This window comes from Hylobates moloch, unplaced genomic scaffold, assembly GCF_009828535.3.
Source record: "Hylobates moloch isolate HMO894 unplaced genomic scaffold, HMol_V3 SCAFFOLD_5, whole genome shotgun sequence".
Lineage (NCBI taxonomy): Eukaryota > Metazoa > Chordata > Mammalia > Primates > Hylobatidae > Hylobates > Hylobates moloch.
Genome location: NW_026652280.1, coordinates 155,084,026 through 155,102,359, shown reverse-complemented (window position 1 = coordinate 155,102,359; position 18,334 = coordinate 155,084,026). Strand labels below are relative to the sequence as shown.

Genomic DNA, 18,334 nt, shown 5'->3' with positions numbered 1-18,334 from the left:
TTAAGGTAGATCTAGATCCTTCCTGTCAGAAGATTTATCGGGTACATAAATATATCTTACATGTGTTGTAGTTAACTTAATTGTCTGCATCTTGGTACTGTTCTCTCCTGCCACTGGGTTTAATTACATTGCATTATGACTTGTAATTAAACAGAACAAAACATCATTACATGATTAGTTGGTTTTACAAGGCCTTGAAACCTTTTGCTAAGAGCTCTTGTTTGTATTACAGCTATTTCCACTATGATCAATGTTCATAAAATTATTTCTGATCTGTGAATTGTCAGGTATACAGTTGCAAATTGCTTGAAATTTGAGCTCAAAATCCACTAATGTGCTTTGATCTGGTTGGGCAAAAACCTTCTATTCATGCAAATGAACACCATTTTGTATCAATCTTACTTTAAAATTTGTTCTGTTCCAAATGGGAGTACTGAAAGTCTTAAAGTAACAACTGGTAAACTCATTTTGACTAAATAGTCTTTATTATGCAATTACCATAAAAAGAAGTTGCCATTTAGAAGCAGCTGAGTTGTGTCTTTCAATGAATCTTGATACTGCCAGGGCATGCATCTTGTACACCTTTCCATGATGCCATGAGCAGTGGCATGAGGGTGAAAATAGATTAAAAGGTGCTTCAGCTATACCTGTGACCATAATCCAATATTTATATAATTGTGAAGTACTGTACACATCTTTTGGTAAAACCACCATGCAGTTGTATGCCTAGGCTTCTTGCACTGACATTTTGTTCCTCCCTCCAACTTTTTTTTTTCTTTTTCTTGAGACAGAGTCTTGCTCTGTCGCCCAGGCTGGAGTGCAGTGGCACAATCTCGGCTCACTGCCAGCTCCGCCTCCCGGGTTGGCGCCATTCTCCTGCCTCAGCCTCCCGAGTAGCTGGGACTACAGGCGCCCGCCACCACGCCCGGCTAATTTTTTGTATTTTTAGTAGAGACGGGGTTTCACCGTGTTAGCCAAGGTGGTCTCGATCTCCTGACCCTGTGATCCGCCCGCCTCGGCCTCCCAAAGTGCTGGGATACAGGCCTGAGCCAGGGCGCCGGGCCCCTCCCTCCAACTTGATGGTCATACTTTCAAGCCATCCTACTATCAAACCCTGCTTTTTTCAGAGAATGTAGAACCAATATATTGAGATACACTACTTAATCCCAGGAACTATTTTACATGTGCTGTGTCATTTAAATCTCACAACAACCTTGTAGGTAGGCTATTACAGTCTTACAGACAAACAAACGGACTCAGAATCTGATAAATTTTTTTGGTTAATGGAAGCTGGCTAGAAAGTGACACATCTGCTATTTAAATCTAGTTCTCTCTAATTCCAAAGCTATTAACCATTTTTTTCCCTACTGTTTTGACTTTTACGAGGTTGTTTGTTGTTGAAATTAAGTGACAAACTCATATCTATTACATGAACACTGAGGTTAATTGCAGGGTGGCTTCATCCAGCCAGGGTACTCCATATGTCTATAGACTCCCCCGTCAAGGAATGGTGAGGATGAAACTTTAAGATCCCCCCTTCATCTAGGAGTTGAGAAGGGTAGGTAAGATTCTTGGGTACTACATATTTAAGAACTTTCTCAGATGAAAGGAAGCTGGGAACAAAGTAAGAAAGAATACCTTTTAGGATTCACAAAATTATGAGAAGTCAGCCACATACGTTAGGTCAGCTTTTTAATGTATTTGCTCCTTTTCTTATTCATTGACCTGTGAAAGGAAAATATCTTGGTCCTCCAATATCACTAAGGAAAACTCAAGCTGGATATTGCTTAGGGCAGACCTGCCTCCCATTCTATTCAAAGTCAGACAGCATTACAAGAAGCGAATTATTATTATTGTGCTTCAGTCAGAATATTAAAAGAGGATCCCCAAAATATCTCTTTAGGCTCATCCCGCCTGATTCACTTTGCCTTTAGGCAGGCTTTGCCAGGAATTTTCTATTCACAAGACGAATTTCTAATGATTGCGCTCCCCATCCTGTAACATAAAAATATTTTTCTTTTAAACTTTTATTTTGAAATAATTTTAGATTTACAGAAGAGTTGCAAAAGTAGTACAGAGTTTTTACGTACTCTTCATCCAGTGTCCCCAAATGTTAACATTTTATATAAGCATGGTATATTTATCAAAACTAAGAAATTAACATCAGTACCTTCCTATCAACTAAGCTTCAGACTTTGTTAAAAATTTATCTGTTTTTCTACTCGTGTTCTTTTTCTGTTTCAGTATCCGACTGGGAACACCACATACACCTAGTCATCATGTCTCTTCAGTCAGAGGACACAGCATTTAATGTTGAATAGTAATAATGGCAAAGGTGTGGAAGACTCATACAAGGTTGTTGTGGGTGGGAGAGAAAGCATATTAATCAACTTCTTAACATTTCATAGCTAAAAAAGAATTTCTGAGTCTTTCCAGGAGGAAACAGTATTGGAAGAATGCCAGGAGTCTTCCCAATTGCCCTGGTTTCTACTTCTCCTAAGGATGAGATGAGGCGAGTATCATTGTGGTGCAAGACAGCAGCCTCTTGCCCCCTCTCTGACGTGTCCTCGAGCAGTGCCTGCTTTCCTCTGCTTACTCCTCTGTGCCGTAAACTCACTAGAGAAGAGCATTTTTAGCTCTGCAAAGGGAAGCCCACAGTCCTCCAGCGGCTCTCCCTTAAGTAGAAGGATGAGTCAGTTCATATGAGGTAGTACAGAGGTTTAGGATGAAAAGCTAATATTTTGAGACTCACAATTCCACGTATTTTTTGTGTTTATTTTCATACTAGTTAAAATGTAAAAAGATCAAGGGGTATAATTAGCACCTGCAGAACCTCTAGCAGAGATTGCCATCTAGGCTATGGTTTGCTTGCTTTTTGGTATAATGTTAGGTAATCTAAATTGTTGAAAACTGTTTTCTTCTAAAGACATAATTAAGAAACATTTCTGTAAAATAAAGCACTAATATATTATCAGAATTCTTTATGCAACAATTTAGTAATCATATTATATATATGTGTGCATGTATGCACATGTATATACGTGCATATTCTGACTAATACACTTTTACATGTACTTATGTGTCTATGTACATACACATACATAAACTTATGTGTGTATATATGTACTATGTATGCATATACACATGCATATACATATATGTACATATATACACATACACATAGATGCTTATATACAAATATACACATATATGCAAATATATACATACATATTTTTTATCCCATGTGTCATATATATTGGATAGGGTAGGTTGTACTGTGATAACAAACCGAAAATCTCAGCAGCTTAACACAATATAACCTTATTTTCTACTCAAATTATGTAACTATTTTTGGTTGCCATGGGACTCAACTCTAGAGTCACTCAGAAACCCAGGCCAGCAGGGGCTTTACTATGTGGTAGCTGCAACATTTAGAACATGAAACTGTCTCGATCACCAAAAGAAAGCCTGGATAATTGAACATGAGATGTCTACAATCACAGCCACACATATTAAAAGAAATGGAAAAAAACCACAATTACTTTTGCACCAACCCAATAATTTTCATTTACAATTTATTGGCTAGATCCAGTCACAATACTTTTTCAGTTTCATGGAAGACAATAATCATATCCTCTAGGTATACAGAAGAGGGGAATAAAATATTGGTAAAAAATATGTATAGCTGTTTGGGAAAAAACTACCTATTCGAAATGAAGCTATTTTCCTTCGTGCATAAGTCAGGGTGAGTAACACCAGTAGCTATAACAAACAACTTTTAAATTCCAGTGACTTGAAAAATGCTTGCTATGTTAATTATGTTTATTATGTTTGCTCATTTGATGACATAATGCAGTTGGCAGGAGATCCCTGCTCTAAACAGTCAGATTGGGACTTTAAAGCCTAACATTTTATGACATAATGAACACTGGAAAATGACAACAATAAAGAAGTGACAGTATTTTTCCTCTAGATTCAGCGAGTGAGATGATTCAGCTACTTTGTCCTTTAACAAATTAAGTGAACAGCACTCTGAAGGGGATTGCTCAGCCACTACTCCCCTCAGTGCTGAAGTACTGTGATTTCTTTTTTTGGGGGGGTAGAAAATAGCAGACTGATTCATAAACCATTTTCTGGAAGAATAACATAGTCATTCTGGCTTATCTAAGTTCTGGCAAGACCTGTTATAAAAACTTTAGAGGAGTTTTGTAAGAAAAATTTATTTCCTTAGCTTTCCTTCCTTATCTTCTATCTCTCTTGCCTTGTACCTAGTGCTACACCTTTCAGCTAGTCCAACACTGTAGCTGAGGGATTCACATACCTCTTGTGTCCTTAATATATAATGTCCAATTCCTCAGCATGAACAGCTTGAAGTTTGGGGCTGTTTGTTCTCCCTTTTCTTAAATAAACAAACAAAAGAAAACCTAACTCAGTAGTTTTAAAACTTGTAAATAACTTGTAGATTGAAAAAAAAACCAAGATCCATGAAACTTCAGGATTTATTTGAAATTATGTGAGACCATTTAAATATTCCACGGAACTAAGAAAAATATGTACAAATTTCTTTCAAAGTTACATTATCCTCAAGGTAAGAGTTGTTTGGAGAGATTCCTGGTCTCGTGTGAGAAATTCTTCGTATCCATTCTGGTCCAGCCATCAGTTATCTTTCTGACCTTGAGTGAGAATTGTCTACTAGATCGTTCTTTGCCCTTTCAGCTGTAATGGTTTGTAAGGTGTTGACTAAACTGGCTGCAGTAACCTCTATAGTGTCCTTAAGGTTCCTAGATTTTCACTGTGTAACCAGAACCATGCATCTGAAATAGTCGACTAGCAATCTGGGTCTGTATTTTTATTAATTCTACAGTTGGTTGAGTTTAATTGCTGTGGCAATGTTCAATGTTTAAAATCACCTGATGGCAGGCCCTTGGTTTGCCTCATTCTCAGTGCTATGTATTCACCTCTTTGTAGTTAATTGCAAGATAGAAAGTAGAATAACTGAATAGGAACAAAACATGGGAACTCCATTTTATAGAGTATTTATACAAATAATCTATGTCTAGGCAGAAGAAAAGATATTCAGAAACATTAATCCTCTAGCTGAAGTAAATAGGGCATTATAATTACTATGATAACAAACAAAGGCAATGGCAGAATGGAATAACAACCATCTATCAATTCTGGGAACAAAAAGTGCAACACCTGACCAGTTCAAGCATTTGGTATCACATGACCTGATGTCTGAATATATTAGTTAAACCTATTAAGACAGATACACTTTAATGGCAAAGATGGTTTGTTCTGTTTTTCTGGTATATTCACCAGTATCAACTAATTATGGATTGAGAGCACATTATTCAACTTCTCCAAATCTATTTAAAGCCTCTGTAAAATTACTGGGTTTGCATTAGATGTCCTTAAAAGTTCCTTTTAGCACTAATCATCCAGTCCGTTTCTCATTCTTTGATACTTATGTCATGAGAGTCTTGGGAGCAGACAGCTTTTCACGTCTTTCATTCAATACAGTATCTCTGCATAGAACCCACAATCTTTGTTCATTCATGTTTTAACAGCATACCACTGGGATTATGATCTTATGTTTTGATTTCTTCTTCCTGACTTCTGCATGCATTTATGTAATATTTTTTAGCTGAATAATTTACAGTGGTAGATTCTGGATCAGCTTTCTTATTGCTTGACTATGGTTCCTAGTTCCAGTTTTATGTAAAAACATTACAGTGAATCATGAGCAAGTTGGTGCTTTTGTTTGCCACTTGGAAGCTCTGACTCTCAAGTAAGATGTCTGGGTTTGGAGCACTTAAAGACAGTTGCACACATTAAAACATGTTTTTGAGGGCATGAATTGTTTACCAGAATGCTTGATTTATTCTCCTCTCTTCACATTGTTGCAGAAAAGTGTTGCATATCTCCTTTCCCCTGTGTGATCAAATAAGTGAATGACTGTGTTCATGACGAGGTGGAATATAAACAGGTCAAATACTTCCCTGGGGTATCATTCTTAGGTGCAACTTGTGAAATCTTTAGCTGTCTTAATTCCAGGAGAAAAGACAAAGGCACATTTAAGTGATAAATGTATCGTTATAAGGTAAGACCACATACTAGCATCACATAAAGCCTTTGTATGATGTCTGGTTGTTCAGGCATATATGACACGTTGAGTACAGATGACTGAGCACAGCAATTGTGTGAAATCAGATTAATATGTCCCAAAGTATCCATTATAGAACTATCTCAGGAGAAAGACCATCATTTTAATGACTGGGAGTAGAGGTAAATAAAGGTCAAGTGAGAATGGAGCATATCTGAATTGCAGCTCTCTTGACAGAAATTTACTATGATTACCATAAACTTTCTATCTTGTTTTTATAACATTTACCCCTCCTTATTTTATGTCTTATTGTCACCACTCCTCCCAATAACACAACTATAAAGTTATTTTTCACTTTGGATTTGACTCTATACAAATCCTCTGTGCATTTTCATCTTGAGTGTTGAGAGGGTGTGTTTTCTTAAGGTTGTACTAGATAATGCCATCTTGCTACTAAGTAGAGCAGAAACTTTCAAGAACAAAGAATAGCTTTTTAGGAAAGGCTTCATCAGTTGTGTTTCTTCAACTGAGTGATGTACATAGGATCACTCTATGAGATTAGAAGCCAGTCTCCTGGTCAGCAAAGCTCAAAATGACACAGGAGAAATGTAGCACTATCCACTGGTAAGGTACAACTCACCTTTCTATTGCTCCTGTGTTATAAAAATGAGGGACATTATTTTAATTTAAATGTCAACATTCAAACTTGAAATGACATAGTAAGCATAAATATTCACCATGATATACATCAGAGTCCTTGACTCAAAGGCAGTGGATAATATTTTCCACATTATCTTGACCTTCTGGGTATATAATATCAATCAAATATATTTAACAGAAAAAATTCCTAAGCCAGTATGTTTGGTCATCAGGTTCATAAAGAGGAGAATGATGGTAATGAATTTTGCCTGAGTCTGGGTAATTCCCTAGCCTCATGGGAAGCTGTGTTGTGCCTGAATCCATTATTTTTTATTCGTTCTACTGTACATGTCATACTTACTACACTCCAGGATCTGGGGATGTGAGGTGAACAAAGCATGTTAATTCAGGTCATAGTCAATTCCTAAACACTATAGACTGATGTATTCTGAAATGCCTAAGTGTGTTCATTCATGAAAAAATATTTATTCTGCCCTAACTACCTACAAGGAAACAGGTGTGTGATATACATCAGTGAAGTGAATAAAGATTTTAATCCCTTATGGGGTATACAGTTGATACGGTTTGGCTCTGTGTCTCCACCTAAATCTCACCTTGAATTGTACTCCTGTAATTCCCATGTGTTGTGGGAAGGACCCAGTGGTAGATAATTTGAGTCATGGGGGTGGTTTCCCCTACACTGTTCTCATGGTGGTGAATAAATCTTGCGAGATCTGATGGTTTTATCAGAGGTTTCTGCTTTTGTATCCTCCTAATTTTTTTCTTGCTGCTGCCATGTAAGAAGTGCCTTTCATATCCCTCTATGATTCTGAGACCTCCCCAGGCATGTGGAACTATAAGTCCAATTGAACCTCTTTTTCTCCCAGTATTGCATATGTCTTCATCAGCAGCATGAAAACTGAGTAATACAGTAAATTGGTACCAGTAGAATAGGGCATTGCTGAAAAGATACCCCAAAATGTGGAAGCAACTTTGGAGCTGGGCATCAGGCAGAGGTTGGAACAATTTGGAGAGCTCAGAAGAAGACAGGAAAATGTGGGAAAGTTTGGAACTTCCTAGAGACTCGTTGAATGGCTTTGACAAAAATGCTGATAGTGATATGATTGATAAGGTCTAGGCTGAGGTGGTCTCAGATGGAGATGAGGAACTTGTTGGGAACTGGAGCAAAGATGACTCTTGTTATGTTTTAGCAAAGAGACTGGGAGCATTTTGCCCCTGCCTTAGAGATTCGTGGAACTTTGAACTAGAGAGAGATGATTTAAGGTATCTGTCAGAAGGAATTTCTAAGCAGCAAAGGATAGGAGGTGACTTGGGTGCTGTTAAAAGCATTCCATTTTAAAAGGGAGACAGAGCATAAAAGTTCAGAAAATTTGCAGTCTGATGATGCAGTAGAAAAGAAAAACCCATTTTTCTGAGGAGAAATTAAAGCTGTCTGCAGAAATTTACATAAGTAACAAGGAGCTGAATGTTAATCCCTAAGACAATGTGGAAAATATCTCCCAGGGCATATTGTAGGTCTTCACAGAAGCCCCTCCCATCACAGATCCAGAAGCCTGGGAGGTAAAAATGGTTTTGTGAGCCAGACCCAGGGTTCTTGTGCTGTGTGCAGCCTAGGGACTTGGTGCCCTGCCTCCAAGACAATCTAGCCATTGCTAAAAGGGGCCAAGGTATAGTTCGGCCCATGGTTTCAGAGGGTGCTAGCTCCAAAACCTTGGCAGCTTCCATCTGATGTTGAGCCTTCAGGTGCACAGAAGTCAAGAATTGAGGTTTGGGAACCTCCACCTAGATTTCAGAAGATGTATGGAAATGCCTGGATGCCCAGGCAAAAGTTTGCTGCAGGGGTGGGGCCCTCATGGAGAACCTCTGCTAGGGCAGTGCAGAAGGGAAATGTGGTGTCAGAGCCCCCACACAGAGTCTCTACTGGGGCACTGCCTAGTGGGGCTGTGAGAAGAGGGCCACTGTCCTCCAGACCCCAGAATGGTAGATCCAATGACAGCTTGCACTGTGTGCCTGGAAAAACCAGACACTCAACTCCAGCCATCCATGAAAGCAGCCAGAAGAGGGTCTATACCCTGCAAAGCCACTGAGGCAGAGCTGCCCAAGACTATGAGAACCTACTTCTTGCATCAGTGTGACCTGGATGTGAGACATGGAGTCAAAGGAGATCATTTTGGAGCTTTAGAATTTGACTGCCCCACTGGATTTTGGACTTGCATGGGCCCTGTAACACCTTTGTTTTGGCCAATTTCTCCCATTTGGAATGACTGTATTTACCCAATACCTGTACCTCTATTGTATCTAGGAAGTAACTGGCTTGTTTTTGATTTTACAGGCTTGTAGGCAGAAGGGACTTGCCTTGTCTCAGATGAGACTTTGGACTGTGGACTTTTGGGTTAATGCTGAAATGAGTTAAGGGTTTGGCAGACTGTTGGGAAGGCATGATTGATTTTGAAATGTGAGGACATAAGATTTGGAGGGGCCAGGGATAGAATGATATGGTTTCGCTCTGTGTCCCCACACAAATTTCATCTTGAATTGTACTTGCATAATTCTCATGTGTTGTGGTAGGGACCCAGTGGGAGATCATTTGAATTTTGGGGTTGTTTTCCCTTATACTGTTCTCATGGCAGTGAATAGGTCTCACAGGATCTGATGGTTTTATCAGGAGTTTCTGCTTTTGCATCCTTCTCATCTTTTTCTTGCCACCTACATGTAAGAAGTGCCTTTCACCTCCTGCCATGATTCTAAGGCCTCCCCAGCCATGTGGAACTGTATATCCAATTAAACCTCTTTTTCTTCCCAGCCTTGGGTATATCTTTATCAGCAGCATGAAAACGGACTAATACAACAGTCTACTGGAGAAAACAAAGAATAAACAGTAAATGTAATTTTAAAATTTTATTAAGTGCTAGAAGGTGATACATGTATTTTTTTTTTTTTAAAGGAAAGGAGCATGGTAAGGGGACTCAGGAACATGGCACTGAGGGAGCAGTGAAGAGGGCCATGTACAGTTTACAGTATTAAGTGGGGTTGTCAGGGTAAACCTCCATGAGAAGAATACATTTAAGGGAAGAGTTGAAGGAAGTGAGTCAGTTCGTATGCATACTTGGGAGAAGGTCCAGAGGAGGGAACAGCCAGATCCATTGCCCTAAGGTGGAAGAATGCCTACATGTTTAAGGAGCAACAAGGATGGCCAGTGTGGATGGAGTGAATTGATTCCTAACATAAACATGTGAATGTCTTCTAATACCAAACTCAGTCTCTGAGGGTTGAAAGATTGGGTTCAATTAGCCTACAACATGATGAAAACGGAACCGTAAATATTGAGCATCTAATATATGCCAGACACCTTACGTGTTTCCTTATTTCATCTTTATATTATTGTATTGAGGCAGTTATTATAATCACCATTTTACAAACTGGGATAATAACATGTAGGTAAGTTATCTGATGAGAGCAGTGTCACAAAGCTGTGAAGTAGTGAAGATGGATTCATAGGATTCCTTCAAATCCTAAGCTTTTTGGCTGCAACATCCAACCTCACTAGTGTTCATTGTGTTGAAGTTCAATTTCTAAACAAAGTAAACTGAAAATATCTAAGGATTACTAAAACTCAGCTCCAGGGATAGCAAACCGTGTCACATTGGCTACTGGGTCCAGAAGTGACTGGGGCTCCCTGTTGTTTGCTCTCTTACCCATTTCCCAGCATTCCTTTTCCTGTTTACAGGAAGAGAAGTTATTGAAGGTGACCTCTGTACAGATCACACACATCATTAGTTGCAGACAAGTCTTTAAAATCACCCTCCAAAGAAAGTCACATGCCAAGTCTCCTGTATGGTAAATAGTGTTCCCTTTAGGGCACATTCCTGAGGAGTCATCTGATAGCACCTGCCTCCTTCTCCGCCTAGCATGTAACTGCTATAGGTATTCTGGGAGCAGTCAGCTGGGGCACCCAAATAACAGCTGTTGCCAGCAGCGCCCTCAGCCAGCTGCAACCAAAGGTTGAAATCTACCTAGAATAATATCATATTTTAACCCTACATGCAGCTTTTAGCATAAACTGCAGATGTTTATTCTATGAAATTTCAATTTTGACCAGCGTGAAATTTGTAATCCTTTCTTCCCTAAAGACGTACGTTATCTGTTTTCTGTTAAACCCTTTTGTTTCCTGTGCCTGACCATCTAATTGCACTAGATAATAATAATAAATTTAGATTGAAGTTTTCTGCACACACATGTGCATCATACACACACATTTACTTACTCACGCTCTACCTTGTTTCACGTAAAACATGTAAAAATGTCTGTGTACATATAAGGTGACAAGATTAAAGCTGAATCCAATGACTAAATAGTTGAGGTTTGAAGAGGAAAGCAATGGCAGGTATATTGGTAGGAAAGATAAAAATAATTAAAATCAGTTTTTTGGAGATCATGGTATAGACAAGCTCTCATGCCTACACAATTAACTTCCTAGCATGAGTTTGTGCTACTGTGGAAAAGAGGTGAAAAAGCTAGTAACATGGAAAACACTGGACCTCATTGTGTTCAGTCTTAGCACAGTGTTACAAACAAAAGCAACACAAATCCAACTCTGATTAGACCTTTGTGTTAGTCGGCTTTCACGCTGCTGTTAAAGACATACCCAAGACTGGGCAATTTACAGAACAAAGAGGTTTACTGGACTTACAGTTCCACGTGGCTGGGGAAGCCTCACAATCATGTCAGAAGGCAAGGAGGAACAAGTCACATTTTTCATGGATGGCAGCAGGTAAAGAGAGCTTGTGCAGGGAACTCTCATTTTTAAAACCATCAGATCTCATGAGACTTACTATCGTGAGAACAGCATAGGAAAGACTTGCCCCCATGATTCAATTGCCTCCCGCTGGGTTACTCCTACAACATGTATGAGTTGGAGAGGAGATGTGGGTGAGGACTCAGCCAAACCATATAAACCTCCAAAAAGAATGAATCCAACTTCCATCCGCTATTGTGTGATGAACTAGATATTGAGCAGCCCTCCAGTGGTAGCACAATTAGACTGTGGCTAATGTATTACAAATATACCTTTTGAATACATTCCTGGCTGTCATCAAAATAAGAAAATAAGCAGCTCTTGACAGACAATAGTCTTTGTTCTTGGAACTACTTTATGTCTGAGTATCTACTGTAGTGTCACAGATTATTATCCTTCAGGGACCTTGGAGGAGCGACTGCTCTTTCTTATGGACAGTCCATAAGATTTTTCCCCTGATAGGTAAGGTGTCATTTATTTCTTGGTGCTTTCACAATTTTTTATTTTGTCTTTAGTTATCTTCTTATTTTGATGTGGAAACTTTATAGTTTTAATAGTATGATCATGTAAGAGAAAAAATGGCATTTATGAATTTCAATCATTCCTTTAATTCAGGCTTGTTTAAAAAACAAATAATTGAAATATTTGAAGATTAAAACAGAAACTCAAAATTTTATTAATTTAAGGAGAAAAGAATTCAAAATTCAAGTCCCAAATAAATCATTGTGTATACAAAGATTTAATACAAAGCTTTAATTACAAAGCTTTATTAACTAGCTAGTTAAATGATATTAAGCTTGTGGCTGGTAAATTAAAAACAAATAAGAATCAATTTCACTTGAAAATAAAAGCTTTTGGAAAAAGGTATGAAGCAAGAAGTTTATCTACTCCCTCTTATATTGGACATTTGCAAGGATGGTTTTAATTATTTAGTAAATCCAGACATTAAGAATTTGTAGTAAAGAGTACACACTGAAGCTATGGGTGTTCTGGGAGTGGTCAGCTGAGGCACCCAAATGACAGCTGTTGCCAGCTAATAGAAATATACTTAATATTAAAACAAGCAAACAAAGAAAGAAATTTGGGAAAAATCAGGCACAAATCACCAAAATGATTTATTTCTTTTAATTGTGATGTGGGCTGACAGAATGAAAATTAATAATCATAAAATTTTTAAGTAAGATTATTAGCCTTTTGCATTTTTTGTTGCACAGAACCCTAATCCGAGGGCATTTACTTTTCAAGCCAGATAGGATTTTGCCAGTTTCCCAAGCTAACTCCCTGATGATACAAAAATAAACTAATGAATGGCTCAGAGTTTATGAGCCTTTCTCCAAGACAATTTGTTTTATTGAAATAATTGGGTGGTCCAGAACTCTGAAGAATGCTTGTCATTTTTCAAATAAAATTACTCATATTTTTGGACAGTTTAAACTGTTCATTTGCACTATTTTTCTCTCTAATATGACATACCATTTGGAATGTAAATTTTGTTTTTATATTGTAATTCTGCTTTAGAGAAAAAATATATATTGGATACAAATATGGACTGGGTACGTTTATTGCAAGCTATTTTTTCTTCCATATTTGTTATTATGAGTAAAAACTTCTATGATTCTTAATATAATGCATTTTCCTGTAAAAAATTTATTCTTCAATATGTAGTACTTACACTTGGATGTTACCATCCTTCTTGGGCTATTATTATCAAATATTAAAGTATTACTTTCATTTCAAGAACTTCAGTAAGAAGAGAATGAAATTCAGGGCTTTGCACATGAAGCCAAGCAGATGCCTGTGTTTAAAAATAATAAACATAATGAAAAATTTCAATTGAAATCTAAATAAATAAATTATGCATTTGCATGTGCCTTTATTTCTCTAGTCTATGTTAAGAGAAAAGCCAAATAGAAAGATAGGAAAACAAAACAAACAAAAAACCCTCTGACCTATATATTACAGTTTTAAAAGCTGCATTCACTAGATCTCAATATTTGAGGAGGCATTTCTTCTTAAACGTCCAGAGGAATTTTTATGTTAACACCAATTTTTTGTGTGGAGGTGATGTATTAATACGATCCGGTATGTCTTAGAAATGTTTCTCTCTTTTTTCAAACTGATTATGACACCCACCCATTTCAATAAATTAGCATTATCATCTCAACCAAGTCGTCTTGCAGTGACATCAGATTCTCTTATTAATGCATGAGCTATGTTTGAAAAGTAACTAGAATTAATATTTCTGTTTCCTATCATCCAAATTAGCATTAATTGCACGCGTAACATTTTGTTTACAGCACTCACCAGACGGGTAATAATCCTAGTAAAGACATGGATAGGAAAGGTCCAGAGGAAGGGAAGAGATAATATGCATGCTGAAAGGAGGGAAACCCCAGTTGAACTTAAAACTAATTTATGGAATGTGATCATATTTGACAAACAGGTTGTCCATAAAGGCAGGAAACTTCTACTATTTTTTTTTTTTTTTTTTGAGATGGAGTCTTGCTCTTTCACCCAGGCTGGAGTGCAGTGGTGTGATCACGGCTCACTGCAACCTCCACCACCCGGGTTCAAGCGATTCTCCTGCCTCAGCCTCCTGAGCAGCTGGGACTATAGGTGCTTGCCACCAAGCCTGGCTAATTTTTTGCATTTTTAGTAGAGAGAGGGTTTCACTGTGTTAGCCAGCATGGTCTTGATCTCCTGACCTTGTGATCCATATCCCAAAGTGCTTGGAATTATAGGCGTGAGCCACCGTGCCTGGCCAAACGCTTACTTTTAATACCTTTTTGCATAAGTGTCAATGCTTCACAAACAAGGGATGTTCCAAGAAGAAATCTGTGTGGTGGTAGCAGGCGTGAGGTGTGGTTAGAGATGGAGATTTGGGAAAATGGAAAGTATAGTAAACTGCCTGTTTCCCAGGCTATTTCCAAGAACAAAATCTGAACTGTAGGGAGAGAAAGGGTTATGGAAATAGAGATAGAGATCGAGATCGAGATAGAGACAGATAGAGATAGGTAGAGCTAGAGCTATAGCTACATGTAGAGTTAGAGCTAGAACTAGAGCTAGAGCTAGAGATGAGGTGGAGATATAAGTATAGCTAGAGCTAGAGGTAGGACTAGAGGTAGAGCTAGAGATAGAGATGAAGTAGAGGTAGAGACAGAAGTAGAGCTAGAGCTGGTACCAGTACTAGAGGTGGAGGTAGGGATAGAGCTAGACATAGAGGTACAGGTAGAGGTGGAGCTAGAGGTAGAGATAGAGTTAGGGATAGGGATAGGGATAGGGCTAGAGCTATAACTAGAGATAGAGCTAGAGGTAGAGGTAGATGTAGAGATAGAGATGAAGGCAGAGGGAAGGGAATGGAGAGGGGGAAGGGAGGAAGAGTTCATAGATGATTTTATGAGAATACATTGTATTTAATAAATATCAAAAAGAATCATTATCTAGAATATATTTTTAAACCCTCACAAATCATTAAGAAATTGACATAAAACCCAAGAGATTATCAATGTTATAAACAGACCATACACAGAAAAAGAAGATAAAATGATGAATAGGACTTGTAAAGGTTCTCAACCTCACATTTCATTCAATAAAATATATAATAGAGTAACAATAAAGTACTATTTCATATTGACAATGATATGGTTTGGCTCTGTGTCCCCACCCAAATCTCACCTTTAATTTTAGTTCCCATAATTCCTATTTATCATAAGAGGACTCAGTGGGAGGTAATTTAATCATGGGGGCAGTTACACTCATGCTGTTCTCATGATGGTGAGTTCATTCTCACAAGATCTGATGGTTTTATGAGGGGCTTTTCCTCCTTTGGCTTGGCATTTCTCTCTCCTGCCGCCATGTGCAGAAGGACATGTTTCCTTCCCCTTCCACCATGATTGTAAGTTTCATGAAACCTTCCCAGCTATGCAGAACTGTGAGTCAATTAATCTTCTTGCCTTTATAAACTACCCAGTTTTGGGTATTTCTTCATAGCAGCATGAAAACAAACGAATACAGAGAAGGATGTAGAAAATTAAAACATCATAGATGTTGATGTAGATATACTCGGGGAAAACTCTCATATATGTGGGCATAAGAAGATGCACATGCTCTTTGACCTGGCACTTCCACTTCTACTCCTAGATATTTATTTTAGAGAAAATCAGGCAGATGGGTGCAGGCAAACACGTATGAATGTAATTTTTATTTTAATTTTTGCAGTGCTCCTTGTCATGATGAGAGTGGAAATAATTTTCCCTTGGCGGGAGATTGTACAAACAAGTTATGCTTTATTCAAATTATGGAATACTCTATAGCAGTTAAAATTAACAATTTAGAGCTCCATGTTTCAATGTGGATAAATCTCAAGAAACAATTTTCAATAAAATGCAAATTATACATATGAAAATATATATGCAAATATAAATTCACAAAACGATAGGACATAAATTTAATTGACATATGTAGATAGATATAGTAAAAGTACAAAAACATGTATGGAAACAGGACATAACAGCTTCTGGATAGCAGTTATATTTGGGGGTGGGCTTGGGGGAAGAAGTTAAAGAGAGTAGGTTGGGAGGTGGGGTGTTTCTGTGAGTTTTTTTTCTTTACAACAAGACAGTCACGGAGCTTCCAGTGATGTGATCCTGGCAGAAAGGCAGGTTTTAATTTCCCCAAAATTCCTCCTGGAAAACAAACAAATCCATTAGGATAGCCAATAATAAGTGCACTGTTAATATCTGAAATAAAAATCAAAGGCAATAAATTCTCATAAATTTCAGATTATGAACAGGAGTGGTAAATCACTTACAGCAGTATAACAAGAACAAGAATGAAGTTGTGTGGCAGTAATAGTGAAAAATGAATAGGGACAACCTATGTATGCCACAAACTCAGGGTGTAAAAAATTTTTCTACAAACATCTACTAAAAGAAGAAGATCCTATGTTCCTTGGGTGGAAATATGGGAAGACATGTGAGAATGCCCAGTGAAACTGGGAAAGGCCCTCAGAATCTTCAATTTGCAGATAAGGTTAAAAAGCTGCTTGCAGACATAAAAATATCATAGTTCTAGTCTAATTTCAATTTATAGTTAAATGACCATAGAGTGAAGTCCCTAGCTAATTTCCATTTAGTGTTAAATGACATAATAAAGAATTAGAGAAATCCAGAATGGGAGGCATTCTATAGAACAAGTAAACTAATTTCTATAAGTCAATGGCTGGAGGAAAAGGGAGCAGAGGAAGAACTGTTCTAAATTACGAGTGACCTAAAAAATAAACATATTAAAATGTGGACCTTGTTTAGATTTTAATTCAAATAAGCCAGAAAACACATTTTTTAGAAAATCCATACATTTGATTAAGACCAGGTATAAGATTATGCCAAAGAAACATTATGAGTGATAATAATATTGTGATTTGGTAGTGGGCCATAAGTTTTAGAGTTATATTGAATTATGAAGAGGTAAAATAATACCATCTGATATTTGCTGAAAAATACTTCAAATAAGAAAAAGAAAAAACGTTTTAAAAAATAGGTTAAGTGATCCCAAGTTACAGTAATCTAAACAGTGTGGTACTGACATAAGGACAGACATATGGATCAATAGAATAGAATAGAGGTCCCAGATAAACCCTTGTGCATGCAATCAATCAATCTTTGACAAGAGTGCCAAAACCATACAATGGGCTTAAAGGGTAGTCCTGTCAATAAATGGTGCTGAGAAAACTGGATATCCACGTGTAAAAAAATGAAGTCGGATCCTTACTTTACACAATATGCAAAAATAAACTCAAAATGAATTAAAGACCTAGGCATAATATATAAATATAAATTATAGGCATAAGTAATATTCCACTGTATATAAATATAAAATATAAAACTATAAGAAGAACACAGGAGAAAAATTTTATAACAGTGGATTTGGCAATGTTTTCTTGGATATGACACCAAAACCACAGGCAACAAAAGCAAAAATAGACAAATGAGAGTACATCAAACTTCAAGCCTTTTGCACATGAAAGGAAGCAATCAGTAGAGTGAAAAAGTAATCTACAAAATGGGAGAAAATATTTCCAAATCATATATCTGATAAGGAGTTAGATCCAGAATATATAAAGAATGCCTATAATTTAACAACAAGCAAATAGCCTAGTTAAAAAAAATGGGTAAAATCCTCAAAGAGGTATTTCTCCAAAGATTTATAAATGGCTAACAAGTGACAAGATATTCAATGTCACTAACCATTAGAGAAATGCAAATCAGAACTATAATGAGATATCACCCATTAAGATGGTGATATGGTTTGGCTCTGTGTCCCCACCCAAATCTCATGTCAAATTGTACATGTCAGAGGAGGGGCCTGGTGGGAGATGATTGGCTCATGGGGGCAGATTTCCCCCTTGCTGTTAGTGTGTTCTCATGAGATCTGATGGTTTAAAGTTGTGTGGCACACTTCCCCCCTCTCTGTGTCTCTATCCTGCTGCACCACGGTAAAATGTGCTTGCTTCCCCTTTGTGTTCTGCCATAATTGTAAATTTCCTGAGGCCTCCAAAACATGCTTCTGTACAGCCTAGGAAACTGTGAGCCAAACCTCTTTTCTTCAATTACCCAGTCTCAGGTAGTTCTTTATAGCAGTGTGAGAATGGACTAATACACATGGCCACTGTCATAAAAACAGAAAATAGCAAGTGGTATTGGAATGTGGAGAAATTGCAATTCTTGTGCACTGTCAATGTGAATTGACAATGCAGCCACTATGAAAAACAGTAT

General features: G+C 37.5%; 1 protein-coding gene across 2 annotated transcripts in view; it reads right to left on the bottom strand.

The window, feature by feature from the left end:
- Positions 1 to 15,746: 15,746 nt before the first annotated feature.
- The window catches only part of PTGER3 (prostaglandin E receptor 3), a 181,888-nt gene continuing 179,300 nt past the window's right edge, over positions 15,747 to 18,334 (bottom strand). For both annotated transcript variants that reach the window (XM_032155593.2, XM_032155594.2), the window contains one exon: positions 15,747 to 16,246. In XM_032155593.2, the coding sequence (XP_032011484.1) occupies positions 16,226 to 16,246 (21 nt within the window). In that variant the 3' untranslated portion in view covers positions 15,747 to 16,225. The remainder of the gene's footprint in view (positions 16,247 to 18,334) is intronic.